At 38.8% G+C, this 27,337-nt stretch overlaps 1 protein-coding gene across 2 annotated transcripts; it reads left to right on the top strand.

Annotated features, from left to right (window-relative positions):
• Window positions 1-27,337, top strand: PTAR1 (protein prenyltransferase alpha subunit repeat containing 1). 2 transcript variants are annotated; one of them, XM_061470773.1, is made up of 7 exons: window positions 1-153; window positions 5,681-5,850; window positions 12,365-12,431; window positions 16,071-16,175; window positions 19,557-19,770; window positions 24,554-24,870; window positions 25,338-27,337. In XM_061470773.1, exons 1-7 carry the CDS (start codon window positions 68-70, stop codon window positions 25,684-25,686), a joined length of 1,308 nt encoding a protein of 435 aa, XP_061326757.1. In that variant the 5' UTR covers window positions 1-67; the 3' UTR covers window positions 25,687-27,337. The 2 variants fall into 2 exon arrangements, with proteins under 2 accessions (XP_061326757.1, XP_061326758.1); XM_061470774.1 differs by lacking the exon at window positions 1-153 and adding an exon at window positions 4,155-4,575.

The following is a 27,337-nucleotide window of genomic DNA, read 5'->3' as shown; positions in this document are numbered from 1 at the left end:
CCGGGAGGCGCTGACCCGGAAGTGTTCTGCCCGCCCGGCGCGGCGGTGCCGGCTACGGCGGTGGAAGATGGCCGAGTCGTTGGAGGAGGTGGCGGTGTTGGTGCAGCGGGTGGTGAAGGACATTCGCAACGCCTTCCAGCGAAACCCCCACATGTGAGTGGCGCGGGCGGCTGCCGGGACCGGGCGGGCTCCTCGGCCGCCGGCGGTCCCTCTCTCTCGCCTCCCGGCGCGTAGGGGTGCCTGTCGGGGCCGGGGGCCCGGGCCTAAGGTCACGCCGAGTGGTGCCTCGGGGACCAGTCGGGTTTCCCCGCCCGGCACCGCCCCACGAGGTGCCAGGCTGCGAGCGGAGGGTCCGCGCCGGGCGGCTTCCACGGCACCTGCGCTTCCCCGGGGCAGGTCGGTGGTTCCCCGACGGTGTCTCCTGTGCTCTCCTGCTGTCTCGTCTTACAGGTACCGCCGCGCACCTGCTTCGGGAGTCTGGGTGCTCGCGGCGGGCGTGCGGCCCGGGAGGCTCAGGCTGCAGCAGCACCCAGCCGGTAGCGAGCCTTGGGGCGGTTCGTCGTCCTGGGGGCAACACCAGGCTCATCGGTGCATAGTACTGAGCTGTGGAAACCAGCGGGGGCTCTAGAATCTGGAAGCGATGAATATCTTTTTAAATATAAGTTCTTAAATGAACCGTACTCAAATTCGAAGTTTGGCGGTGTTAAACTCACAGCGCAGTCGAGATGGGATTGACCTTCGCCTGTGGGCAGGTCAGGCCTGCCAAAGTCCCGCTGAAGGCAGCAGGGTCTGTCTGTGTCTGAGACACAGCGTTAATGCTGGTGGAAGCACACCTTCAGGGTTGAAGCCTGCTGAATTGCACCCTTGTACAAACAGCATGATTTGATGAATGCCGTGTTCAAATCCGTCTGTTAATAGAGGTGCCAGTACTTTTCGTTGCGTGGTAGGAGACAAGAAGAATGATTATGTAGATACAAACTACAGTTATTGCTGTCTTGTGAGAAGCAGGGTTTTCTGACAATCTGGGGTCAGATGGTCAGTGTTTCATTTTCAGTTCCACTGACCAGCTCTGAGATCCTGATTTAGGTACCTCCTGTATTTCTGTTTCCTTCCCTGTCCTTTGCTGTTTTAAGACAGAAACTGTTTAGGGAAGCATCATTCTGTCTGGTTATGCAAACTCTGTATTGGTCATGGCAAATGAGGTAGCAGTTAGTGGATAACAACTTTGTAACATCAGTACAGTGTATTTGTGTCAGTCACTAAGGCAGCAGTCTCTAAGGTGGTGGCCTATTAGTCTGTTCCAGAAAACGGTACTCTAACCAACTACGCAGGAAAATTTTACAGGCACTTAATTTATCCCATTGCTTAAAAGAGAGGGTTAGAATGAGTCCCCTCATGAGTGAGTCCCCTCATGAGTGAGTCCCCTCATGAGTGAGTCCCCTCATGAGTGAGTCCCCTCATGAGTGAGTCCCCTCATGAGTGAGTCCCCTCATGAGTGAGTCCCCTCATGAGTGAGTCCCCTCATGAGTGAGTTCCCCTCATGAATGTCTCTATAAATGTAGTAAGCAACTTGGGTGGGTGGCCAGATTTTAAAATACAGCATATGGATGCTGTGTGAAAAAAAACCAAACACCAAAACCCTGCATTTTTCCATGAAGCTTCATTTTTAGGTTGTGAGGCTGTAAATAGCCAGTATTTGTGAATGAATGTTCTGAGTCTTCTTAGTTTCTGTTCCTTTGTCAGATTGTTCATTGGTAACAAACTTCAAAAAACTTTGTTTTGAAGAATATGCCGCTGTTGCCGTTTTCTTTCAGATGTGTCATCTCAGAGATGAAAGTAGGCTATGAGATTTATTGCCTGGGATGAACGCACTGTGCCATGCTTCGAGTGAGGAACCACAAGCTAGTGCTAGTTTGCTGTCTGCTAGATTTCTGAACTGCAGTACTTGAAGAGGGGCTATGCACAGCCAGTGTAGGCTGCCAGCCCTTTGCTACGTTGCCTTTCTGCCCCCAGAGCACTGACTTGCAGCCATGCTGGTCAGATACTCTCCAGTATATCAGAGACATCTTGTCTTCCTGCTGGTGGACAAGACAGTTGTAACCTGCTGTAGTCCCTGACAGATGTTATCCTCTCGAATAGAGTAGCCTGTTTGTGTTACAGATCTAGGTTTGAGTTCTTTTACATGGTATCCACCAGGTCCTACTGAAAATAATGAAGCTGACGTGCGTAATGTTTCTGTTCACATCTCATTTTTTATTCCCTACTCATTTCTCTTCAAGCATTTGTTGTCACTTGTCTTTGACTGTTTGCTTGCCCCCTTTGCATTTGTTGTAATGAGTGTTTTGTTCTGGAAGGTTCATAGATCAGTAGGTCTTAAAGGGGCATTGTCTCTGGTCCACAGTAAAAAGCATGTAAAAATACAGTTTTAGACTAAGTAGAACATTGAATTGTTAATTCTTATTTATTTCCTCTCTTCTTTAAAAAAAAAAATCTTTTTTTCCCTTTAAATTAAATTTGCAGTAAGAATGTGCATCTTTTTAAGATGAGCTTACTTGTAACTAAATATACAACTCAAAATTCTTGTTGCCTTGTCTCTCTGTTAACTCCGTTTTCTTCAGCCAGTTAACTGTGTCACCATGCTAGTTCTCAATTTTCTAAGGTTGGAAGATATTTTTACCCAGTCTTTCAAGCGTAGTTCCTGATAAAGTCATATACATCAGCTATCCTGCTGGAACTGAACAGATCAGCAGTGAGCAGATCAATGTATCTTTCCTTTTTAACTTTGCTGTTCTTTAGAATGTGAACGCAAACAGAAGGAAGCTCACTTGTCAGAAAAGTACACCAATTTGGTAAACATAATTTGAAATATGAAGTCTTAGATGGTAGCCCAGGTATTTGTGTACAGAATCTGGGGATAGTATTTATGGTTTTCCAAGAATCATTCATGTCACTGTAACAGATAATTTTTTCTGTCTCAATTTATCTCATTCTTAGTGTAGTAAAAATATCACACTTCATTTTGTTAGATGTGAAACTGAATCAAGGTTTCTACGGGTGTGATTGCAAATTTCAGGGGATCCAGAAAGAGACATACTTGCTTAAGTCTTTACTGTACCTGAGTATGAAATCTGTCTTGCCAGTGTTCTTTTTGTTGAATTAATACTTTTGTGCAGCATTGGTACTTGCAAATAAACCGATAATAATGATAATTATCTTGGAATACTTAGTGAGAAGGATCATCAGTGCAGAACTTTGTTATTGCAGCAGAAGTCCAATCAAGTGGAGATTAATCTGAGAGCAAACAAAAGGGAACCCTCAGATATGAAAGCGGCGCATCTAGAGCTTCTTTAGAAGTAATAGTGCATAGAAGTACTTTGGATTTCCATATAATATATTACTGTTATTTCATTTATTAAATATTTTGGTTATATCACTAAGATAATGACTAATCATAGTGTGCAAATTAATTTATTAGTTGAAATTCTAAGAATCATGTATATGATGCACTGCACAATAAGGGAAAAAAAATTCAGGTCTTCAGTTTAGGCCCTCTCTTCCCTGCTGTACATTCTATAAATGTATAAACACTGTAAATTCTTTAGCCATGTAGTCATTTCATGAGACTTACTTTAGTGTAGAAATATACACCTTTCCAAGTCTCCATGCTCCAGATTGTCTTGTAGTATTAAAAGCTTTTTGTAATTGCAGAAATATTCAACTACTTAGGTCCAATCTTTATTGTCAGTAGAATTACAGTTGCTTCATATGCACCAGATATAGATCTCCCAGCCATTATTTAATATCCTCTGTCTAATCCTGTGGGGATAGGTTGGCTTATTTCAAAGATGATTTTCCAGAATAAAAAACAGAAAAGGTCCCTTCACATGGGATGCCTAAAGCTGAAGACCTGTCACACTCCCATCAGAATAAATGCCTCCTCCCCTGGCAATTTCAGCTAGCTGAGTTAGTTCTGGAGTTGGGATGTTTTGGGCAGACTTGTCAGCTATATGCAAACCCTACCTTTCTGTCATTTTGGCATGTTTAAAGCACTGTTGTGAAACTTGGCTCATCTGCGTCAGACTTTTTGTGTTTGATAAGAAGTGAAGTTTTGGATGCATGGAGGTTTTTTTTCCTCTCCTTGCTGTTTACATTTGGGGTATTGTTTGTAAGCAACAGCTAGTAAATTCTTGCAGTAATTAATGGAGTTAATTAGCAAAGCTGTGTGTGACAGCATCTTCATTGCAGGTGGGGACCTGTATGACCCTATATGCAAGGTCAGGCAATGTGTGGCTAAGGATGAGGTTTAACGTTCATAAAAGAAGGGAATCTGCTGTAAATATAAACTTCATGCTATAAGGTGCCATGTTTAAAGAAGCAGGTGGGAATGTCATTTTTGGTCTAATCTGACTAGCTTCCTGAAGGGCTTGTGTTGAGTGCAGCAACAGAAAGGAGCATCTTACTTTAATACCACTGCTTGCAATTGGTGGGGTAGAAAAATGCTGTTTTTCCTCTGTCTGTTTTCAAATGACCAGAGATGGGTAAAGGACGTGGGTGTATGTTTGGAGACAGAGCCAGGTGATTTGCAAATATCTTACCTTGAGTTACTTGTGCTCTTTTTGGCTTGTGATGTATGTCATGAAGTACAGAGGATTAAGTCTTCTTTCTGAATAAGCAAACATATTCTTAAACAATCACGTCACTTTTTATTATGTTATTAATAATTCACTGAGGATAGAGAACTAAATCAGTACACTCAGATTCTCCAGTAACAGAATTCAGTAATTAGTTCAGCAGACTGTCTTGCTTAGGAGAAGGAAAACGGTACATGTAGAAACGTGCACGTTGCTGTCTGTGTAACTGTCTTTCGTGCAAACTTTGGTTTCTGAGTGCCTAGTCACGCTGCTGCAGGACATGTATGGGTAGCTTTGGCTCAGTCAGCTGCCTGTATGGTTTCCCTGTTTTGTTTCCCTTGCAGTAGCAGTTCCTACATCTACATCACAAAGGTAGGAGTACTGGTGTTAATTCAGCTGAGTTAAACTGCTTAGGTGATAATCTAAACATACAAAAAACAGGACCTTCTTCATTTAGGTTCATTGGGAAAATAGAGTAAAACTTTTCGATTATCATAAGGTAAGAAGATCTAGAAACACCAAAAAAAAAATCTTCCTAGAGAACTTTTGAAGGATTTTGAATTCATTATGGGTCATCTGATAACAACTATTAATTTCAGATTCTTCAGAAAGTCTTAAAATACTTCTGATTTTCAGTGGCTACAGCACTTTGGAACTAATACAAAATTTTTGTAGTACTCAAAATCACAACTGGCTTTTATATTGAGTCTGAATAAATTCCACATAGGTAAAATACATTTATGTTTTTTGCTCAACTTAAATCTTTATTCATGCCTTAAAACATGTTTGAGTAATTTATTTGCCAAGTTAACACACTGCATGAGTTTTGCAAAGAATGGCTTTCTGAAAATGCATTTTTTCATACCTGCTCTTCAGCCAGAACCAAGAAGCTGAATTGAGGATAATGACTACAGATTTTTGGTAAAAACAGGGGAAAAGATGAATGGGAACTGGATGGGAAGCATTGCCAGTCTGCTCTATTGAGGAACATAATTGGCATCTACTGGAAATAAGTTTAATTATATTTCTTTCTGTTTTTTTTTTTTAAGAGACGAAATTGGATTGATACCCTGTCCTGAAGCCAGGTATAACCGGAGCCCTATCGTCCTGGTAGAAAACAAGCTTGGTGTGGAGAGTTGGTGTGTCAAGTTTCTTTTGCCGTATGTCCACAATAAACTTCTCCTCTACAGACAAAGAAAACAATGGCTGAACAAAGATGGTAAGTTACCCATAAGGAGAATTGCATCTAATGTGATTCTCAGTGCACATTTCTTATTTATCATAGAATCATTTAGGTTGGAAAAGACCCTTAAGATCATAGAGTCAAACCAGAAAACACTGCCAGGTCTGCCATTAAAACATGTCTCTTAAGTGCCACATCTATATCTTTTAAAATATCTTTAGGGATGGTCACTCAGCTGCTTAGCTGGGCAGCCTGTTTCACTGCTTGACAATCTTTTGGTGAAGAAATTTTTCCTAATATTCAGTCTAAGCCTGAACTTGAGGCCATTTCTTCTTGTCCTATCGCTTGTTACTTGACACCCACTTTGGTATAACCGCTTTTCAGGTGGTTGTAAATAGTAATAAGGTCTCCTCTGAGCCTTCTTTTCTGCAGACTGAACACCTCCAGTTTCCTCAGCCTCATAAAACTTGTGCTCTTGGCCCTTCACCAGCTTTGTTACCTTTCTCTGGACCTGCTCAAGCCACACAGTATCTCTCTTGTAGTGCCGGGCCCTGAACTGAACACAGGATTCGAGGTGCAGCCTCACCAGTGCTGAGTACAGGGGGATGATCACTGCCCTCGCCCTGCTGGCCACACTATTTCGGATACAGGCCAGAATGCCATTGGCCTTTTTGGCTGCCGGGGCCCAAGCTGGCTCACACTCAGCTGTCAGTCAGCACTCCTGGGTCCTTTTCCACTGAGCAGCTTTCCCACCACTCTTCCCCAGGCCTGTAGTGTTGCATGGGGTTGTTGTGGCCCAAGTGCAGGACCCAAGTGCAATTGTTGAACCTCATACAATTGTCCACAGCCTATCAGTCAGTTTGTCCAGATCCCTCTGCAGAGCCTTCCTACCCTCCAGCAGATCAACACTCCCATCCATCTTGGTGTTGTCTGCAAACTTACTGAGGTGCACTTGGTCCTCTCATCCAAACAGTTTACTTTTTTTTGACACTACACTGTCCCTTAAAGCCAGTTTAATCTGTTCTGAAAGAACTGAGTGTTACTGGCAGGGAGGGCAGGCTTTGGATTGTGCATCTTGGCAAAATAAACAAGTTGTAGGGCTGCTTAGTTGAAAAATGTGAATTCTTTCTCTCTTGTCCAAGCTGGGAGGGTGGGAGAGAAATGACTGATTTTGGTGACTGATTTAGGGAAATGACATTAATCATTACAGAAGAAATTTTGTCCTGCTTTCCTGAGTTGGAAGGAAAACTGTAGTGATGTGTGGATCTAAAAAAAGAAACAAGTGCAGTGTCTTTCAGGCATAGGGGTGCCAGAAATCATTAGTCCAATCAGCTTGGTAACTGTACAGGTGATTTTCCTTTTTTATCTTTTATCTTGGTTTGGATTTTACTGTAATTTACTTGCATGAAAAATACTTCAGTGTGTGTTGTCTTTGTTAAAGAATTATAAACGGGTGTGACGTGAGAGATATTTAACTGCTTACGACGTGTCCTATTCAGAGTAAGAATAAAAAGGGGTAATTTAATTCTTAAACTTTAGTTTAAGAAACAAATTTTTTTTGTTCACAGTTTCAGGTATCTTCTAAATAGCATAAAGAGTGCTCTTATTCTAGGCTTTCTTAGAGTGTTACTTTTGGTGTTTATGCATGTTTTCTCTGAGGCTTCTTTCTAGTATCTCCTACCTGCTGTGGCATTTTTCTGTCCTAGAAACAGGGATATCTTTCCCATTGAAGAACGCTTTGTGACTACTCATAGAGTTCAGATCTTTAGTACCACTGGAGTTTCAGTTTGGGAGGCTGGAGACTGCTGATAGCTGTTAGCTAAAGGGCAACTGGGTGGCTAATGCGACGGCACCCTCTTCTATCCACACTGATTCACATGCTTTGTTGCAGTGACACTGCAGTAGATGCCTGTTCTGCTTGGATGATATGGTGTAATGATTGCTTGAAGGATATCTCTGCTGCCTTCCCAGATGAAACCTTGCAAAACACCTTCCTCTCAAAACACAGTTAATAAAACTATGTCAGTAAATACTGGAGTGGCATGAAGTTTAGATTGCAGCTTGTTTGTTGAGACTTTTTCGGTTTTCTTTTGAGAGCAAAGCTGCATTTTCCTTTGCTTCTAGGGTTATAAAGTCAGTTTAAAATGTGAAGGGGTGATCTACAGCGCCTCCATATTAATAACATGTTTGTAAAGCAAGGTACAGCTTACAGAATTCAGTATGTTTTATTGTAATTGAGTTTCACAATTGATAGGAAATCTTAGCAGAAACTGAACTGCAGTGATGGAGGGAATGAAGATGGAAGTCTTTCCCAGGTAGACTTACAGAATTGTCTCTAATGAGGCTCAAGTAGGCATGTACTATCAAGAGATGTTACAGTTTCTATACATTAGACATAACCTCAAGGATTTTCCTCCAAATTCCTTTTTGTAGACAAAAGCGCATGCTTAGAATTTGGCAAGGCAATAGCTTTCTTCTGAATGTAGTGAAGGAATAGATTTGTGTGTTACTGCTGCAAAACTCAATTACATATTCAGTTGATACTTGTAATAAACTGTGATTGCAAATGTAGTCTTTCGTTACCTCCTTTGTGTTGCTTGAATTATTGTAAACCATTTTAAATGGAACGGAGAGAAAAAATGGTGCTGATTCAAGTGCCAGTTTTCAGATGCTGTGTCTGGTATTTTCTGGCAAGATCCTGCAAGAAGGAAGTGCTTTGTAGTCAGTCATTAATAGCTTACTGTGACAGATGTTTAATTTAGTTATGGTTTCTTTTGGATCCTTGGAATCTAGAGTCATGACTACTTATTATTGTTCTGCTTTAGAAATCCTAATTTTGCAAAATGCTTTTATTCTTTCTCCAATATTTTAATTTATGCATACATATTACTTGTATTATCACAAGATGGTTTTCTGAAATTGCCACAAATTTCTCCTTTTAAACAAAGTATTGTTGTGAATACTCCCAGAATATTCTTACTTCCCATAAGTCTGTATGTTTCCACTTTTACAAGTCTTCTGAAAAGCACATCTTGAAATCTGGATACAGCCATATTTAAAGAAAAAAAAAAGAAAAGAAAAAAGAAACTCCCATATAAAAAAACCTGAAAACATATTGTCATGTTTGCCCTTTTGCAGCCGGGGGGAATTTCATGTCTAAGAGGACATATACATTGTGAGCACCTGTAATGCTACAGTTTGTTTAAAATGTATCCAGCAGAAAGTGCTTTTAAATTGTAAATAAAAGATGTCATTTTTTTGTTACTAACACTGAGGGAGCTAGCTGCAGCTACTATCGCTGTGTGCCAGATCTGTCATAAGACTTTCTATTGAAAATTGGCTGAAAGTTTACTAAAGTTGTGTTATTTGACATCTCTGGTTCAGAATCCGCGCTTCATGAGATCTTCATCTGTTACTTGTTACACAAAGCATCAAAGAGCATCAACATGAAAGAACTGGGTATTGCTTTGAGATTTTCATATTGTCTGCTGCCTTCCTTTGGTAATGTTCAGGATACAGTGAACCTCTGTAACAGGAAAACACAATAATGGTTGACAAGCTTCTGTTTAAATTGGGCTCGATTTGGTGCTATTCCAGACCTTTGACATACCAGAGTAGTCATGTTAAGTGCAAATCATGATTTAGTAGGATAAACAAGCTATGTTGTTATTAAGAGTCATGTAGACTATGAAAACTGTCTAAAAAGTATTCAAAAGACTGAACTAGGCTGTAATAAGCTTTTTCTTAACTGTCTTGTCAACCATAGCATATACAGAGGGCAGTACCTAGCAATTACTAAAACCATTGTATTTAGAAAATCCAGCACTCAAAAGTTCAGAATTTCTTATTACTTAATTCAGAACCTCCTCTAATTGTGTTTGTTGCAGCGTTTTGCTGTGTCTCATTTTCTTCTTATCCTGCACTCCAAAGTTTCATTTACCTTTCCCTCTTGTAGTAAAAAACTTTTCCTCCTGTAACAAAGTCTTGCAGATATCTCCATTGCATAGTTCTGCTACATCGATACTTAACCATGGTTGAGCATTGGAGCCTTTAGATGCAGCCCACTGACCTCTTGACAAAGTGATAAGCATCTGAAAATAAAGTTTACCATAGGAAGTGTCAGTACACCTACATTTGGTGTGCTGAACTCTTCATAATATGTTTTAAAAATTATATTAAGCCATCAATTTTCTGGCAGTCTTGATTAACTTAAAATGAGCTTAAAAGATATATGACTCTTTTGACTAGGGGAGAAGCTAGTATTCAACTCTTTTTTGGGGGGGAAGGGATTTTTTTTTTGTCGTGTGGTGGGTTTTTGTTGTTGATTGCTTTTGTAGATAATTGCCAGTTGGAGAGCGGGTTGGCTGAATGGGATAAAAATGCAGTTAACTGAATGAAGGTGTGTAGACTTGCTTTACGTTATCAGCAAAGCTCATAATTCCTGACTTCTTTTTTTTTCCCCCTTGAAGAAACTCTGAGTTGCCAAGTGGTGGCTACTGTGAGTTTGATGTACAGAAGATTTATATTAGAAGAGTTACTGTTAGATCTTAGCCTACTACGTTTTGTAAGACAATTTGTGTGTGTTGGTTATGACAGAAGCTAATTACAGTGGATTAATTGGCTCATTTAATTATGTATATTCATAATAGGTAAAATTTGAGATATTCTAAAAATGCAGAATAACTGCTAGTATTTTGAGAAGGCAAAATGGAAATCAAGATGAAACCGTGACAGCTCACAATTTTAAATTTTGATCTTTATAAAACTCTTATTAAATGCTGCCAATGAAGTTTTTTAATGTAAAATTGAAACAGTAGCTAGCAAAGCACTTACTAAGTGTTTAATTTTACTTATGTGAGTGATGCTGGATATTTCAATTGGGCAATTCACCTCTCTAAAATTAAAAGATGTGTTGAACTACTTTGTTTATTCAGTGATTAAGTCAAAGAAAAAAACTTTGTACATGCAGGCAGCAAATTAGGAAGCAGCTTTGCAGATATGAGGCATATTCATGCCCTAGCAACAAAGAGGGGTTTAAAAGGAAATATTTTATTAAAGGTAAAAAAAAAAAAAAAAATCTTGACTAGAACTCATGAAATTAGACAGAAAAGTTAGCTCCTTGAGGTAATTTCTAAAACATCAACGTAACAGCTTAGTGCAAAATTGCCAGAGTACACTAAAGAATTTTTTTCTTCCCCCACTGTGTTATATAATGTCATAACATGTTCCTCTTCAACAGGAATATCATGAGAAACACAAAATTCCTTTGTTGAACATAAATGAACAAGCAGTTATTGCAGTAATATACAAGGGTATTATGCTTTTTGACCCATTTAAATACTAACTTCTGTACCTCTTGGTTACAAGATACATGAAGCCATGTTCCGCATTTCAAATTAGTATGCTCTATTGTTGTGGCATTTCATCAGTAACTTAAATTTTAATTTTATAGGCGTATTAACTGCAGTAACCAGAGGTCTAGTTCCATGAGATACCTTTTTTCCTTTTTTTTTAACTTTAGTTTATAAAGTACTGCTTATCTGCTGGAAACCACCTGGTGTGCAATCTAGTATGTTAAATGCAGTGTGATTAGGAGAGATGTAGCCCAAATTTCTTGGCAGTAAAAGCCTGGATAGTCCCATTCAGTTTTGAAGCAAGTTTCTTCTTGCTCAGTTGCAAAACTATCAGGTAAATTTTAAGGATTGTGGTTGCAGGACAGATTAACTAATACGTTGTGTCTCCTAAGAGATTAAGGGAGCCAATGCAGTGACAGTCCTTAGTATCTCAAGTTTAATTTGAGATGCCTCATGAATCCCCAGTGTCACCCTGATGGGACTCAAAAATGCTTGAATGGTGCAGTGGGGTGTAAAGAGAAAAGGAAAGACTAGGCTACAGTGAAATTACTCTTCCATTCTCAGCAACCATATACCTCAGTCCTGGTTTTATAACGTTGTTAAGAAGTAAGTGTAATACTTATCTCTGTAGTCTCCAGTACTTAAATGCATGGATGCAAGCAGATGTTCTGTTTGTTCTTTTAGTGAATTAATCTTGAAATGTCAGTCTGAAGCAAGGCTGTCACTTCAGAATGTATTTAAAGTATTTTCTGTGCAGCTAGCTGAGTTATTTTGTGACCTCAATTCATGGTTGTGGTGTTTTATTTTCCTAATTTTTTTTTTATTTTGCTAGTATGTGTTTTTTTTTCTAACAGTCTAGTATATGGTGGCTGTCTGCAGCTCAGAGTTGGACTGAAATAGTAGGCTATATTTTTAATGGTACTTTCTTAAAAATTTTTGGATTTTGTTTGAAGAATTCTCTATGACATACACAGTGTGTCTGCAATTTAAATCACTAAATACTCAAGGATTCTATGCAGCGGCTCTCCCTTTTTGAGGGCATACCATATGTTCGGTTATAGCACTACAGGTAAAGGTCAGAGACTTCTTAGATGTGAGTTGCTAGCAAGACAGAATTCCATTATTTTAAATAATAAAGGAATTCTGTTGTGTGTACATCGTTACTAATCCTTGTGCCTCTTGTTCAATCACTCTAGAGCTGATAGATGTCACGTGTACCCTGCTGCTGTTGAACCCTGACTTCACCACTGCTTGGAATGTGAGGTATGTCATACTCAGTGAAGGACATAGAAATTACTGGGCCATCTGTCAGCTGTAAGCTGTGTTTTCAGTGATAATTAGTGACACACTAAGAGCTCTTCAGCTAAGGAGTGCTGAAGGAATGTTAGAAATGTCTTCTGTCCTGCATGTCTTACAGATGGTTTCAGACTGCCTTTTTTTCTTTCTCTAGGTTTTTTTTTTTTGTTTGGTTTGGTTGGTTTTGGTTTGGTTGGCACTGCAGGTGAAAGATTACACCACTGTATGTGAAGGCACATGTTTGGCCCACATTTCTGGGGGCTCTAAGTCCTATTGAACTGCCACTCCTGTTTCATTCTGTGAGTTAAGGAAGTCCATGTGTAGCCTTTAGATGGGCGTATGCTTTTCACTGAATCATGTAGAGCTCAATTGATGTCTGCTTTCTTCACTGTAGTAATTTTACCTCTGTTTGAATATTCATACTTGAGTCCTTTTGTGATAATGGTTCAATTTGATGTCATTACCACTGCAGCTTATCAAAGCTGAGCAGCCCTCAGTAGGTACACTGCAGCTATCCTTTATTGCAGATAGATTTTCCCTCACCCTGCTCCTTTTTTGTATCTGTTTTGATTAGTCTAGCATCACCATTGGTCATGCTGCATCATTTGTCCAGGAGTCATCATGGAGGAGAAACAGGAATTTACCTCCTTGCTCTTAATGGAGCCCAGAAGCAACAGTTCTTTGCAAGTCTGATAATTTGTGTGTAAATCTCAGAGGTAGGGAGAAGTTCTCTTCCTGCTGCCTAGGTAAGACTGGAGACAGGCTTAAAAGAATAGTTTTAGAAGGGCTGAAGGGCTTGCAGAAAATTATATGTTAGTATGTAGGAGGGCTGTCATTAAAATAGTACTTTCCTTGTTAAGATGCATTAGAAAAATTGATTGTAGTATGAAAAATCAACAAAATAACCTAGAAAGATGGTTGCTGCATGTAGCTATCAGCCCTAGAAAGGACAAATTCAGCTTTTTTTCTTTTTTCCCTTTTTTCGCTGCTGGTGTAGTTCTGAAAGATTCTGCTGTGATCTGTAACTCTGTAGCATCTCAGGTGTAAGGAAGGGGAATGAAATTGATAACAAAGAGCTTACTGTCATGACAATGTATATAGCTTGAGTAGTTTTCAAGTGCTAAAGTGGAATTGTGAACATGTACAAGTACTAGAGCTACTACAGTAATGTAGTCTTGTGGTACTTAAAGCTGAATGCAGGTTTTTGGTTTAGGTTTTGAATTTTTTTTTTTTTTAATGCAGATGCATCCATGCTTACCAGTCTGTTTTTTTTTTTCCTGTCTGACAGTGGAAAGAGTTTGCGTTTATGTACCTGAGAAGAATAGTTCAAAGTTCTAAGTAGAATTAAAAAAGTTCAGGAATATGGATGAGGATTATTTTCCCTTTTATGGTGTTTATAGTTTACACAAGTATACAAATTACTACAGAAGGTGGCCTTGCTCCCCAAATTCTCAGTCAGTGTCCTGGCTAAGTGTTTGTCATTGAAGCTCTGTTTAGCATTCATAGAGAAATGGCTGTTACACCAGCCACTAGAGTTTACCACTGGGCCTGCTCTAGCCAAGGGGCTGCTTTGCTGAATCTGACCCTACATTAGTTTAGGCTGCAGCTGGGAGTTTGCTCTTTTGAAGAGTAAATTTACTTTAAATATGTGTGAGCCTACTTATTTGCAGTTAATGGTTTAATATATAAAGAACAATTTCTTCATGAAGAGTTTAAGTTTTGGGACATAGGTGGTCTGGTAATCTAAATCCTTATTAAATATGTACATGTATTTATTTTGAGTACTACACTGATCGAGGCTGCTTTTTCATTGCCCATGTAGTAATTAATTTTTACCAAGATGTCACCTTGTGCACTGCAATAATGGAGCTGTTATTCCACCTGCTCCAGTGTTGACATTCCCTAAATATTTCTCTTGTCTTCTTTACAAAAGTCAGTGCACTGGCACTGAACAGTCTAGTGATTCTGCAGCTCCTGGCTAGTATGCCTGAATTTCCTGTTGAGTCCTGCTAAAAGCATCCAATCTGAAGCATGGTGCAACTTTATTCAGATAAAAACAAATGTCCCTGTAGGCATGTTTCTGATCTCGGTAGACAGTTCTTTACTAACGTCACTAAATACCAGGAGCAAAACTTCCTTAAGGAACTATTTTCAGATGTACAGCATGATCTAAGAGCATAATTTCAATAAGGAATGTTTAGTCATATGTGTAACCTTATTGGCAGCCCTTGTATGAAAGGACCAAAAAAATCCCAAACAACCCCAACAGCAACAGAAAAAGAAAGCAAACTGAAAAAGCACTGCTTGTTTTATGAAAGTGCTTTTAGAATGTTCAAATCATAGAATCATAGAATAATTAGGGTTGGAAAGGACCTTAAGATCATCTAGTACCAACCCCCCTGCCATGGGCAGGGACACCTTACGCTAAATCATATCACACAAGGCCTCATCCAACCTGGTCTTGAGCACTGCCAGGGATGGGGCATTCACAACCTCCTTGGGCAACCTATTCCAGTGCCTCACCACCCTAACAGGAAAGAATTTCCTCCTTATATCCAACCTAAACTTCCCCTGTTTAAGTTTTAACCCATTACCCCTTGTCCTGTCACTACAGTCCCTAATGAAGAGTCCTTCCCCAGCATCCTTACAGGCCCCCTTCAGATACTGGAAGGCTGCTATGAGGTCTCCATGCAGCCTTCTCTTCTCCACACTGAACAGCCCCAACTTCCTCAGCCTGTCTTCATACGGGAGGTGCTCCAGTCCCCTGATCATCCTCGTGGCCCTCCTCTGGACTTGTTCCAACAGTTCCATGTCCTTTTTATGTTGAGGACACCAGAACTGCACACAATACTGCAAGTGAAGTCTCACGAGAGCAGAGTAGAGGGGCAGAATCACCTCTTTCGACCTGCTGGTCACGCTCCTTTTGATGCAGCCCAGGATACGGTTGGCTTTCTGGGCTGCAAGCACACACTGCCGGCCCATGTTCATTTTCTCATCAACCAACACCCCCAAGTCCTTCTCCGCAGATCAGCTCTGAATCTCTTCTCTGCCCAACCTGTAGCTGTGCCTGGGATTGCTTTGACCCAGGTGTAGGACCTTGCACTTGGCATGGTTAAACTTCATGAGGTTGGCATCAACCCACCTCACAAGTGTGTCAAGGTCCCTCTGGATGGCATTCCTTCCCTCCAGGGTATCAACTGAACCACACAGCTTGGTGTCATCGGCAAACAGGCATTACATATAGTTCCTTGACTTTCAGATTAGCAACAGAAGTTGTGATTGAGAGTCATACTCAAATACAGTTGACAATGATTTTTGGGTAGGTTTGGGAACCAATGTATGTGTTGTAGGTGTTCAGATTGAGTTAAAGTTCTTTGGTCGGAATTTATTATATTGGTCATGGTTGAATGGGGGGGTGTGTGTGTGTATATATATCTCAATCAAAATGGAATAGGTTAATGCACCAAAGGCTTTTTAATAAACTCCTGTAGTTTGACAGTGAAGTTCTATTGCAATACAAAGGAAATGCCATGCTGTTTGCTATTGGGATGTGTGTTCCATTTTCAGGTTACTCCTATTCATACAAATTAATTTTATTTTTTGTAGGAAAGAATTAATACTGTCTGGCACTTTGAATCCACTTAAAGATTTGCATCTTGGAAAACTGGCGTTAACCAAGTTTCCAAAGAGTCCAGAAACATGGATTCATAGGTTTGTTTACCTTGCCTTCTGTTGCCTCCCTAACTTAAATACGCTCCGCCTTGTACTTGGATTAAGGAGAGACATAGTTGGAGGACATGTAGAAATGTACCGTATTCTTTGAGACAGTCGTTTTAAAATACTGTTCTTTGGCTTTTGATTTTATACTTAGAACTAAAATCACATGCACCTTTTCCATTACTTACTATTTTAATGAACTTTGGAAGTGGGATAAATTTTCCTAAAGGTCCGTCATGTCTTCAGCACCTAAAACTTTCAGCCTTGAGAATTCTGACTCCATGGATAGTATGTTTTTGAGCATTGTGGGTTTCTCCCTCTTTCTCTGTTCCAATTTATCACTGTATTGCTTGTTTACTCAAAATTTCAAACAAGAATATGCAAAAGCTAATCTTTATAACCAAAATTGGGTTCTTCTCCATTCCAAGTCTTTCTGGCTTAGTGAATTTATTTTTATCATTTCTAACTTAAGCAATGTCATTGTCATCACTAGTAAATATTAAAATAACAGAGCACATTTTTGGAAAAGATAACTCCAGAATTACTTGGAGGCACAAAGCTAACCATCTCAAGTCGTGACTGAGTGTACGTAAAACAGCTGTAGCACAGCTGAGTGCTAGATCTGTTGCTCAACTTTGTTTGGTATTTAAAAAAAAAAAATTTGTGTATATGTGATTTTTTTTTTTTCATGATATATTTTTCGCAGGATGACTCATCCTTTTATACACAGCCTTAAAGAGATTTGCATGTATAACACATTTAGAAAGCAGCTCACAATGTTTGCATTCCCATGTCCAGCATTAGGACAACTGCAAAGCTGATGCCTCAGTGAGGGACTCTTATCAAAACCACAAATAAAACTTCAGTTGTGCTGATAACAGGAATTTTTGAAAGAGGGAGTCGTTGGTAAACTCTTCTTTGTGACCGCATGATCTTAAAATTCTCAAATTTAACTTAGAATGTAGTATATGAAATACTCTTAGGTGTTTTTTAACTTATAAGCACCTACTGAATTTCTGTTAATTTCTTTCTTGTTAGCACTGATGAATTTCTATTTTGATTAAGTTAGAATGGTAGTTTCTTGATATTCATCTACATCTTGTAGAAATAATAAAAAAATCTAATTTCTATGCAATCTTAAATTGTGAATATTTTATTTAGTGTTATAATTTGTTCTTCCTTGTATTTGCCTAAACCAAAAGAGTATATTTGAGGGCGATTGTAAAAATGCTTGGCTTGGATTTTGACGTGCTGACTATTATTGCTCATCTTATTTTCTATCACACAGAAAAAATTTTCTTTCTGCATCAGCACAGTAATTAATCTAATGTTTTCTCTTTCCCTGTTGTACCAAATTTCAGGTGGAAGTGCAAAAAAATAGGATGAGGGAATTACAAAATTTGATAAAACATACCCAATTTTTTTTTTTCTTTTTACACATGGCAGATACATTTGCTAAACATATCAAAGTACCTTTCATACGTTTTGCTATATGGCCTTTTTACTACTGGGGAGGTTTCAAATAGATCTTGTGCATATACAGTCAGTATATTTATGGATTGTGCAGTTGTCACTGAATAAGCCTGTGTTAATTTGCAGTAATTCCAGGAACTGCAGTAGTAATAGGAACATACATACAGTGACAGAATAAATTGGATTTTTTTTTTTCCAGCTCTATTGGAGGAAATGTTTTCTTAAAACATTATTTCTCTTAAATAATACCATGATATTGAACAGGCACCCAAAATACATTTTAAATTTTATGACGTTGTGCTCGTCTTTTTTTCCTTCCATGCAAAAAGTGTAGAAAGTAGTTCAGATTTAATTTCATATTTTTTTTTCTTTTGTTGTAGTGACAGAGCCTGTAACGCCTCTATTTTTTTCCCACATGCTCCTGTATATGTAATTTATCTTCATTCCGTATTTTGTAAAACATCCTTATTTCAAGAAGTGGAGATATTTTGGGGCTCAAAATAATTTGGCTTTCTGTGGTTTTACTGGGAAGTCAATGTTAATGCAACATTTATGTTTTGTTAAGGGAATGCCTCATTTACTCATTTATCTTTCTTGCCTAGACATTTTTAAGGTATACCACTTCTTGCAAGTCTGCTGATTGAAGTGAAAATATACTAGGTGGTGATGTTTGTATCAAAGACATTTTTAAAAAGCAAAAATTAAGTCTTCAAATTTACCACGTTACATAAAGTTAACAGTAGTAAAAAATTATGCTATGTTTGGCTGTACATCTTTAGTTAAAACAATTCTTACATAGGAAGCCAGTATATGAACACAGACTTCAGTCTACTGTTAGTGACTTCTTCTGTGTTTAAAAATTACATTCTTATAAATTATCATTAATACTGTCTTCCAGTAGTTTAAATCTTTTTTTTTCTTTAATAACCAGGAAAAAGACACAGTGTAAATAAAAAACACCAGTCACCAAGAATATTATAAATGTTTTCAAATGAGAGAAAAAGCAGATGAATTACAGCACTTTTTTAAGTGAGTGGTTAGCTTACTGATTTTTTTTTAAATTGTTTATATATATATATGCAGTTTTACATATTATTTGCAAATCCAAGGTATCTTTTTAAAGAAAATTATTATTCTTAAGTATTATTTTCTTTTAGCAGGAGTGACACCTTTCTGAAAGTAGCAGTTAATTGGTTTTGGTCCAGTATGAGCCAGTACAAACCAGAAAAACCTCTGTGTCACACACCAGAGGATAGGATATCCAGGTTTCCAGAATGTTCTACAGGAACCCCACCGTGTGCTTATTGTGGTCACTTAAAATTAAATATGCGTAATTGAGCAATAACAACTATTTGTTTTGCTTATACCTATAGCCCTTGAGACTGTGAGTCTTTTGCACTTTCTTTCTGCTGTACATCTGGTGATGTACAGAAACTAATTTGGCTTATTATGTGCAGTGCTGATAAATATAAAAAATACAAAGCACATTTAATTTTTTCTTATTGAATCACTTTCTGTCTCATGTTGAATACTTTAGTGCTATACAAGTCTCTGAAAGAGAAGCTCATTAGAAATCGCATGTGGCCAGTTCTTGCTTTTTTTTTTTTCTTTAATTTGCTGTTTCCTTCTGTTTTCTTTCAGTATGCGGTAAGTAGCCATGATGATTTACAGGGAGTGAATAGATACAGCTAGAGATAAATTATTTTGGAGTGTGATAATAAAGTCATAAAGTATGGGAAGACTTCATTTAGTTAGATTTTAGTACTTATTCATCATCTAGTTGTAGTTTAGTTCAGATAATTAAAAGAAAGGTTTGATTGATTTATATAAATGAAAAAAACTTTTTTTTTTCCCCTCCTAAAATTGCTCTCTCACCATTAACACTATACATCGTTTAACTAGACGATGGGTGCTGCAACAACTCATTCAGGAGAACTCCTTGCCCAGTCTTGTGACTAAAGGAAACTTGGGAGCAGCACCTGTGGAGAGAATTCACCGACTAGTGCAGGAAGAAATGAATGTCTGCTCTGAAGCTGCTGGGAGATACCCAAGCAACTACAATGCCTGGTCCCATCGCATCTGGGTTTTACAGCATTTGGGAAAGCTGACTGTCAAGGTATAGTGTAATAGTGAATAAATTCCTATTAGAGAAAGAGATTAATACATGACAGATACTATTTTGATAATATAATGCAATGTCTCATTTTGATAACCTTATTCAGCTTTTCTGTGGTTTCAAAATATTGGAAGATTAAATAAAGCCAGCAGGAATTTCAGAGAAAGTGTAGTAGTGCCTGTAATCTGTTTCTACAACTCCAGTGGTATCTTTTGGCAGCATTTAAACTGAGGCCTGACCAAGCTATTTCAGTACTAGCAGGGACAAACATTTGTGGTGGCAAGTATTTCAGATCACACGGTAGTATCTAAAACATGGCAACCTGCAGCAATTCGAAATATTTAATGTGACGTGGTCTCAAATTATATAGGTGATTTCATAATCCTGTGTTTTCTAATCTGTTAGGTGAATTCCGTGTGAATATTAGGCTGATACAGTGACGTCACATTTTTAATGGAAGCCTCTGCCTTCTGCCATGCTGTAAATACATAAGAGAGTGAGGAAGAAATTTAGTGGAGGTCGTTGAGTCAGTATAGCCATTATTTTTGCATTATGGGCCAGCTACTGCTAACAACAGATATTGTTTGACTGATGTTTCTTGTTAATTGTCACCTGAGAAACTTGAGGAATAGCTGTATCAGGTTAGTAGTAAATCACAAGTATGTTCCAGACTCCATGAGGGATACAGACCAGAATTTGGATTTCTCTGCTTATCAAGTCTGTGTCAAGTTATCAAGTATACTTGTATCAAGTACATGTGTGGTGTAACCTCAGCCAGCAACTAAGCACCACACGTTTGCTCTCTCACTCCCTCACAGTGGGATGTGGGGAGAATCAGACGAGTAAAAGTGAGAAAACTTGTGGATTGAGATAAAGACAGTTTAATAGGGAAACAGAAAGCAAAAGCTGCGCTCACAAGCAAAGTAAGACAAGGAATTAGTTCATTGTGGGCAGGCAGGTGTTCATCCATCCCCAGGATAGCAGGGCTCCATCATGCATAATGGTTACTTGGGAAGATCAGTGCCATCATTCAAAATACCAGCCTTTCATTCTTATTCCCCCATCTTTATATGCTGTGCATGATGCCATATGTTCTGATGTCTCGCTGGGGTCAGCTGTCCTCCCTGTGTCCCCTCCCAGCTCGTTAGGCACTCCCAGATCCTTGCTGTGGTGTGAGGAGCAGAACTCTTGAGGCTGTGTAAGCAGTGCTCATCAGTAACTAAAACTTCTCTTGAGTTATAAGCACTGTTTGCACCACAAATCCAAAACGTAACCCCATACCAGCTACTATGAAGTAAATTAACTCTATCCCAGCCAAAACCAGTGTGTTTGAATATTTTAAAAGCATGTTAAATTTCACTGAGACACAAGACCGGGACTGTGCTGAAAAAGCAGCAGTCATTATGATTCTGTAACCATTTAGTTCTTACAAGACTAACTTAAATTAGGGATATTCTATATTATTGAAGGCCACATACCTGCTTTAATACAAACTTTGTTTGAGGTAGTATTTCTTACAGTGTACAAGGAACCAGGCTCAGAAACATAATGTGTATGTTGTATTATCTTTGAAGTAAGAGTTCTCAAAACAGGTTTATCATTTTGAAATCCTGCTTTGGAGGATTTCAGGGGGTAGGTTGTTCAATAGATTTGTTTTGTGTGGCTTGTTTTGGTTGGTTTGTTTCTTGTTTTTTTTGGTTGGTTTGTTTAGTTTTTTGGGTTTTTTGTTCGTTTGTCTGGTTGGTTTGGTTTGTTGATGTTTCTCCTTTGGTGTGGGTAATCCTAGTGCTTCTGCAAACTAAATTTCAGTTCAAACTCTGCGAAGAAAGTACAGAAGGAGAAAGTTTGGGCCCTGTTGTCTTCTCACAGCATACAGATATTTCGTTTTTATTACGCTAGAGAGTAAAAGATTCTTATTTGAATATAGGAATTTGGATTTGTTTTTCCTACAGAATTTGAACCACATTAGCAAGTTTACGTAGCGTTCAAATAGTGTTCATTAAGATCAACTGAAGATTTGTCAATAGTAGATTGCTCCAAATCTAATCTAATCTTTCTGATATTGGAGTAGTTGCCTCCATAAAAGACAAGAAGACTTCAGCTCTTTCATGTGATAGTTCAGTAAGCTAATGGGGGAAGAACACACGCTAAAGATACCTACTGGTAGGTAGATGTGAAATGAGTCAGAGAACCAGAGTAAGACAGTAATATCAGTGTAGTCTGTAAAAAGTCATATACATTGACACGTCAGAGAAACCATGCAGGTACAAAAATAGGATGTAGTTCAGCAAGGACAGACAAATTTTTTTGTTTCCTTTAGATAGGAATACCCGGCTTCAGAGCATGGTCATTGGCCAGGCCCTGCGGTAAAAAGGCAAGCAAAGAAACAAGTAGTGGGGTGATTGCCATAATGCATCACTTCTCTTGTGTGATGCCAGGAAAAGAGAAGTATGTTCCTAAGACACAAAGTAATTTTTCCTTTAGACATCACCAATAAGGCTGTGGCTTTTTCTTAGATAACTGGACCTCCAAAGGCATCTTTCGTATGAATGGAAATTGCCATATTTACCTGGTTATCCTTGAAAGTTTTTTTCCCCATATGCAGTTCCTTTTCATTTCTCCAGTGTTCCAGTCCAAGGAGGAAGCTTTGGGCTGCACGTTATGGTGGGTAAACGCTTTTAAAAGCAAGCACAGGGTGAGGGAGGGTGTAAGAGCATGTGCAGACCCACAGGTTGAGGCAGAGGCTAGTGAGTGAGTGGCTGTTTCCTATTCTGGAGTGGGATGCCAGTTCCATGGTACTTGGCCCACCACTGAAAGTAGGAGAGAGCACTTTGTAAAAGGTGGTCAAGAGTGGGGAGGGAGGTGTTTTCATATAATTTCGTCTTTGCTTCAAAGAAGAATGGCAAAGGGCTTGTGCTGTTTGGTGTGAAAATGGAGAAAACTGGCTTGGTAAGAAAGAACCGCTGCTGGAAGTCAGATGTTAGCTGGCTTTTTTGTTTCATCTCCAGTTGTTTGAAGTATTTTCTACTGTTACTCTGAGGTTTCTAGAAGAGAGGTGCTATTTCCCCCCCCCCCCCTTTTTTTTTTTCCTGTATGTCTCGCAAGATGTAATGGCAAATCTGCTGTCTTGCTCATATAAAAGAGGTTTTCTAGTTCAGGTAGAGTAATACAGGGAATCATTCTGTTTTGTGCAGGGAGTTAAAATACATAATTACACTATTCCCCTGTAAGTTTTTAATTCATAAACGTGTTAGGTAAGTGAACCAGATTGTTCAGAGATTTAATTTGGATATAATGTGCATAGTGCCATATCCAGCTGAATAAAGACTGGTTTGATTTTTCTGATGTTGCTGTTGATCCTTACTTTGTTTTTAATAGGCTTTTAAATTTTAGTGCTCAGAAATCTAAAATAGTAAGCGCTGTCCTACTGAGAATAGAGAAGCTGATCTTGTGGTTTAAAATGCGAACGAGATGGGGAGGTTTAGTGCTCTTAAGAATACCCTGTGGGCTGTTATTTAATAGTGCACTTTGGTTTGCTGATCTGTAAAACCAGGATGATTCTGCTATCTCTTGGCAAGACCTAAAAAAGCATGTTGAGTGTCTCAGGTAGAAGGTGCTATTTACGCTGTTTGTGTTCTCATAGTTTTTACAACAGCCACACCACAAAAAAGGTGTATAACTAGCCTTCCATATTTCCATGGTTTTCTTTGTGGGAGCCTGTGCCTCTGATGCAGCAGGTTTAAAAAGAAATACTTGTGCCTATGGAAGTTGCTTTGCATCATCAGCTAGTCGTGTTAAATGATGTATGTAGCTTAGAAAGGAGATTAAAAGCAAGATTATAACCAGTAAGGTTTTTATCTAAAGTCTTCAGAAGTAAATGAAAAAGGTAGTTTTGATCTCCAGATCTGGAGATCAAACTGGATAAACTCCAGAGGAGGAGCAATGTGAGGAAAAATGTTAAAGCTTTTGAATAAATATGACCATTACTTCTAATAAATAAACTAAAGTAAAAGAAGCTTTGCCTGGTACCCAATCTCACGTGTCTTCCCAGAAATAATTTTTGAAGGTTTAAAAACATTAAGAGTTAAGAGAAACTTGCTAGGTTCCAGCAGTGTTAGCAGTACAACTGTACTCACCTATGTAAGTGTTTAACACAGTTATTGTGAGAGCTTTTCCAGGAGTTTGTTTTTTTCACCAATTACCAAGTCAAGCAACTTAGTTAAGGACAAATAGTTTTGTATTCCACAGGTTCTAGGACTTGAGGACTTGGAACATTGTGTTAGTGGTTGACATTGTTTCCTGGAAAATGAAAGTAAATTATTTTAAATCCTCTTCCTTTTTTCTTTCTTTTTTTTTTTTTTTTAAACTCACCCACTCTCACCCATAATGCACTAGGCAAAAGTAAAAATACTTTTAACTAATATCCATGTAGTGTGTTGTACCTTCTGCCTCCTCTAAATAACTGTTCAGAGGTTCATAAACCACTGCTTATTTCTCATCATTAGTGGTTTGGTTGTTTTTTTTCCCCCTCATCCTGTGTGAAGGCTTCTGAGACACCTGCCTTTTCAGAGTTTGGAAGAAGTGTAATTTCTTTTGTGCAGGAATGCCAAGGTACTTTTTAGCATGCAGTAGGAAAAGCTTAGTGATACTTCATTTTTTAAATGTGTTTTTAAAGCATTGCCACAGTGGCTGAAATCCCCAGAGAAGAAGTTGCTTTAATATAGAAATGGTGGTAAATTTCTCCTTTATACTGATTGGTAACTGTCGCTGCTTTTTGTTTCAGGTTCTCCTTGATGAACTTTCATCCACCAAGTATTGGGTATCCATGCATGTCTCAGACCATAGTGGATTTCATTACCGCCAGTTCTTACTCAATTCATTGATAGGCAGAACTGTGACTGACAATAATTTACTGTTACAAAATCGGATGGTAAATGTGCAAAACCCTAGCCTTCTAAAGGAGGAAGAGAGTGCAGGGGCAGCAGCTGCCTGTGCAGAGGATCAGAGCGTGGATCTCCCCCGCTGTTTAGAGGAAGAGTTGGAGCTCTGCACTGAACTGATTGATACTTACCCAGGGCATGAAACCTTGTGGTGTCATAGGTAAGAGGACTTGGTCAAAAGAGTGTCCTTCTGGTTGTGGAATGTGCTTTGCGTGATGTTTCTAGACAAATCGTTGCTCTGATTTTAAAAGGTACCACCCAGGAAAAGAGTTACTTGTTGATGTAAGCTCTACTTGACCCTGTAGTTTGTGCAAGAGACACAGGATACTGTTGATCAGCCTAAAAATGTTTAAAAGGCAAAAGATAGGCAGAAGATGGATCAACTGCAGAAAACTGCTGCTTTGCCAGCTAAGTTTTTGTGCTTGAGTAGGTAACAGCAGATTTGCCAGAGTGACACCGAGTCATTTTTGTGTAGAGTGTGAGCAGTGACTGCAGATTTTGTCTTGGGGGTGGAATCTGGAAGGGTGGCAAATGAACTGAAGCAGTTCAGCAGCAACAGCAGATTATTTTCAGTATGTGACTTTTTATTCCTTTTTTTTTTTTTCCTTCCTTCCTTTTACCCTGAAGAAGGTGTGTGTTCTACCTTCAGCACCACCTAAGGAACAGACTTCCTCTTCTGAGTGCAGTGGTATCATCTGTGGGCAGCAATGATGAAACATTGAATAATTCCCACTACAGTACTGCGATAAGTCACATGGCACAAGCTATGGATGTTGATGGTTTGAATGAATCCAACAGCAAACAAGTTTATACCCAGGAAACAAAACGCCTGAAACGTGCTCCTGTGCAGGACTCTTTTGGTCCAGAAATGGAATACCGGTTCATTAGTGAAGTATTATCTACTTGCAGGGATGTGGATCAAGCCAGGTTTGCTACTGCTTATAGGAAATGGTTAGTTACTTTTTTAGGTCAGTAAAGAGAGTGTTTAAAGCCTACAGGGTTCTTCTTTTAGTGCAATATTCTCTCTTCAGACACAAATGCATGTCTTGATTGCAAGTGTTAGCTAACCATGTGTTTTCCACTCTTCTAATGGTCAGTCTTAGAGTTCATATTCAGAGTAGAAGTCTGTCACTTAATTAAAGAACTGGTGTAGTTTTTAGTAAGCAGGTACAGTTTGTTCCTTAATCTTTTCACCAAAGCATTCTGTGTCAGCTTCCTACTGTAACGTATTCTTATTTCTTACTTCTGCATTAAGGTGGACTCTGAATCGTTGGCTTTAAAACAACAACAATAACAACGAAGTGTGAGAGAAAAAAAAGTCTGAAATGCTTTTGAAACAGTGTCTGGGAAAAGGGTAAGAGGATCTGTCTGTATCACCTAAACGTGTTTCCAGGTTGATCCTCTTTGCTATAGTGGCACCTTGCTAATACTTTATTGGATTCAAACTGTATTTGGTGAGTGCTATTACTTTTGTTTTAGCAACCTTTGGTAGAACACCAGACTGCAGTGTTTCTTTCTCAAGGCTCTAGTAATGGTATTGGAGCCTTCTACTATGGTAACTGGGTTTTTGTTTGCTTACTAGTTCTTACATTATTTTGATAAGAAAGTCTATGAAGTTGAAATCATGAAAAGCAGATACAGGAAAATGTGGCAGAAAATAGTTCAAACACATGTTCACACTTACATGCAGAGCTGTATTTGAAAATAATTTTCTTAAACTGCTTTACCTTCATTACCTACTTGGTATTTATTTATTTATTTTATCTCAACAATCCAGAATTAATGACACTCAACACACATTTCTGAATTTATTATGTACACTACAGACTCTCAGCCTGCTAAATCACATATTGCTAACTTGTCCTTGACTAAGACCACGTAAGTAAAATACGTGATGGAGTAAAAAGTAATTCTTCTGGTCACCGTACAATCCCAAAAGTAGTCACCAGGAGGGAGCTATCTCTTCACTTTTGTTCTCTTGGAGAGCTTCAGTCTTTGTTGGATTGTTTTTGCATTTTTGTTCTGGATTGTTTGGGGTTTTTTGTTTTTGTTTTTGTTTTTTTTACTCTTCCTTAAAAGCACTTCTCCCACCATACATCTCTGTTTACGTAACTGTAAACTTTAAGGGAATTTGAAACATGTTTCTAGTCCAGTGAAACTAAACATGAATGGTTTATTTTGTCATTTTCTTGGAACTTGTCTATATAAGGGATTTTTTTTACACTAACTGAATGAATTGTGCTTGTCCAAAGACCCAGGGGATAAACTTTGTACAACTGTGTAAGTTTGTGTAATGGCAACGTCACCTGTGTTCCAAGCAGACTGTTCACTGGGGATTCGATTTTCAAGCTAGACTCTTCGCCAAAATTGCTGTATATTTCTCCTGCCCAAAGTGCCTCCTGACAGTGCTGTTTCAAGCTGCTGTTTCTGACGGGTAGAGAGAGCAACAATGAGGGATTAAAAAAACATAAGGTATTATTTGGAAAGAAAAAAGGCACTTGAAATGTGCAGTTCCAACAGTTCTAAAAAATTTGATGGATGGGGGTTACTCTTGCATTTCAGAATGAACATAGGCCACCTCTAGTCTTGGAGATTATGTTCATAACTCATTTCAGGCACCAGAGTAG

Source organism: Pezoporus flaviventris, unplaced genomic scaffold (assembly GCF_033815535.1).
Source record: "Pezoporus flaviventris isolate CSIRO_AGI_PZ_B2104156 unplaced genomic scaffold, CSIRO_AGI_Pfla_v1 ptg000064l, whole genome shotgun sequence".
Lineage (NCBI taxonomy): Eukaryota > Metazoa > Chordata > Aves > Psittaciformes > Psittacidae > Pezoporus > Pezoporus flaviventris.
Note: the sequence above shows the minus strand (reverse complement) of the source record. Positions and strands in the feature narration are given on the sequence as shown.

What these genes read in the sequence shown, in the direction of transcription:
- PTAR1 (XM_061470773.1), top strand. Translation starts at nt 68, where the DNA reads ATGGCCGAGTCGTTGGAGGAGGTGGCGGTGTTGGTGCAGCGGGTGGTG. An exon ending in ACCACTGCTTGGAATGTGAG is followed by an intron (nt 12,432 to 16,070) that starts GTATGTCATACT and finishes TATTTTTTGTAG; the next exon opens with GAAAGAATTAATACTGTCTG. An exon ending in CCAGAAACATGGATTCATAG is followed by an intron (nt 16,176 to 19,556) that starts GTTTGTTTACCT and finishes TCGTTTAACTAG; the next exon opens with ACGATGGGTGCTGCAACAAC.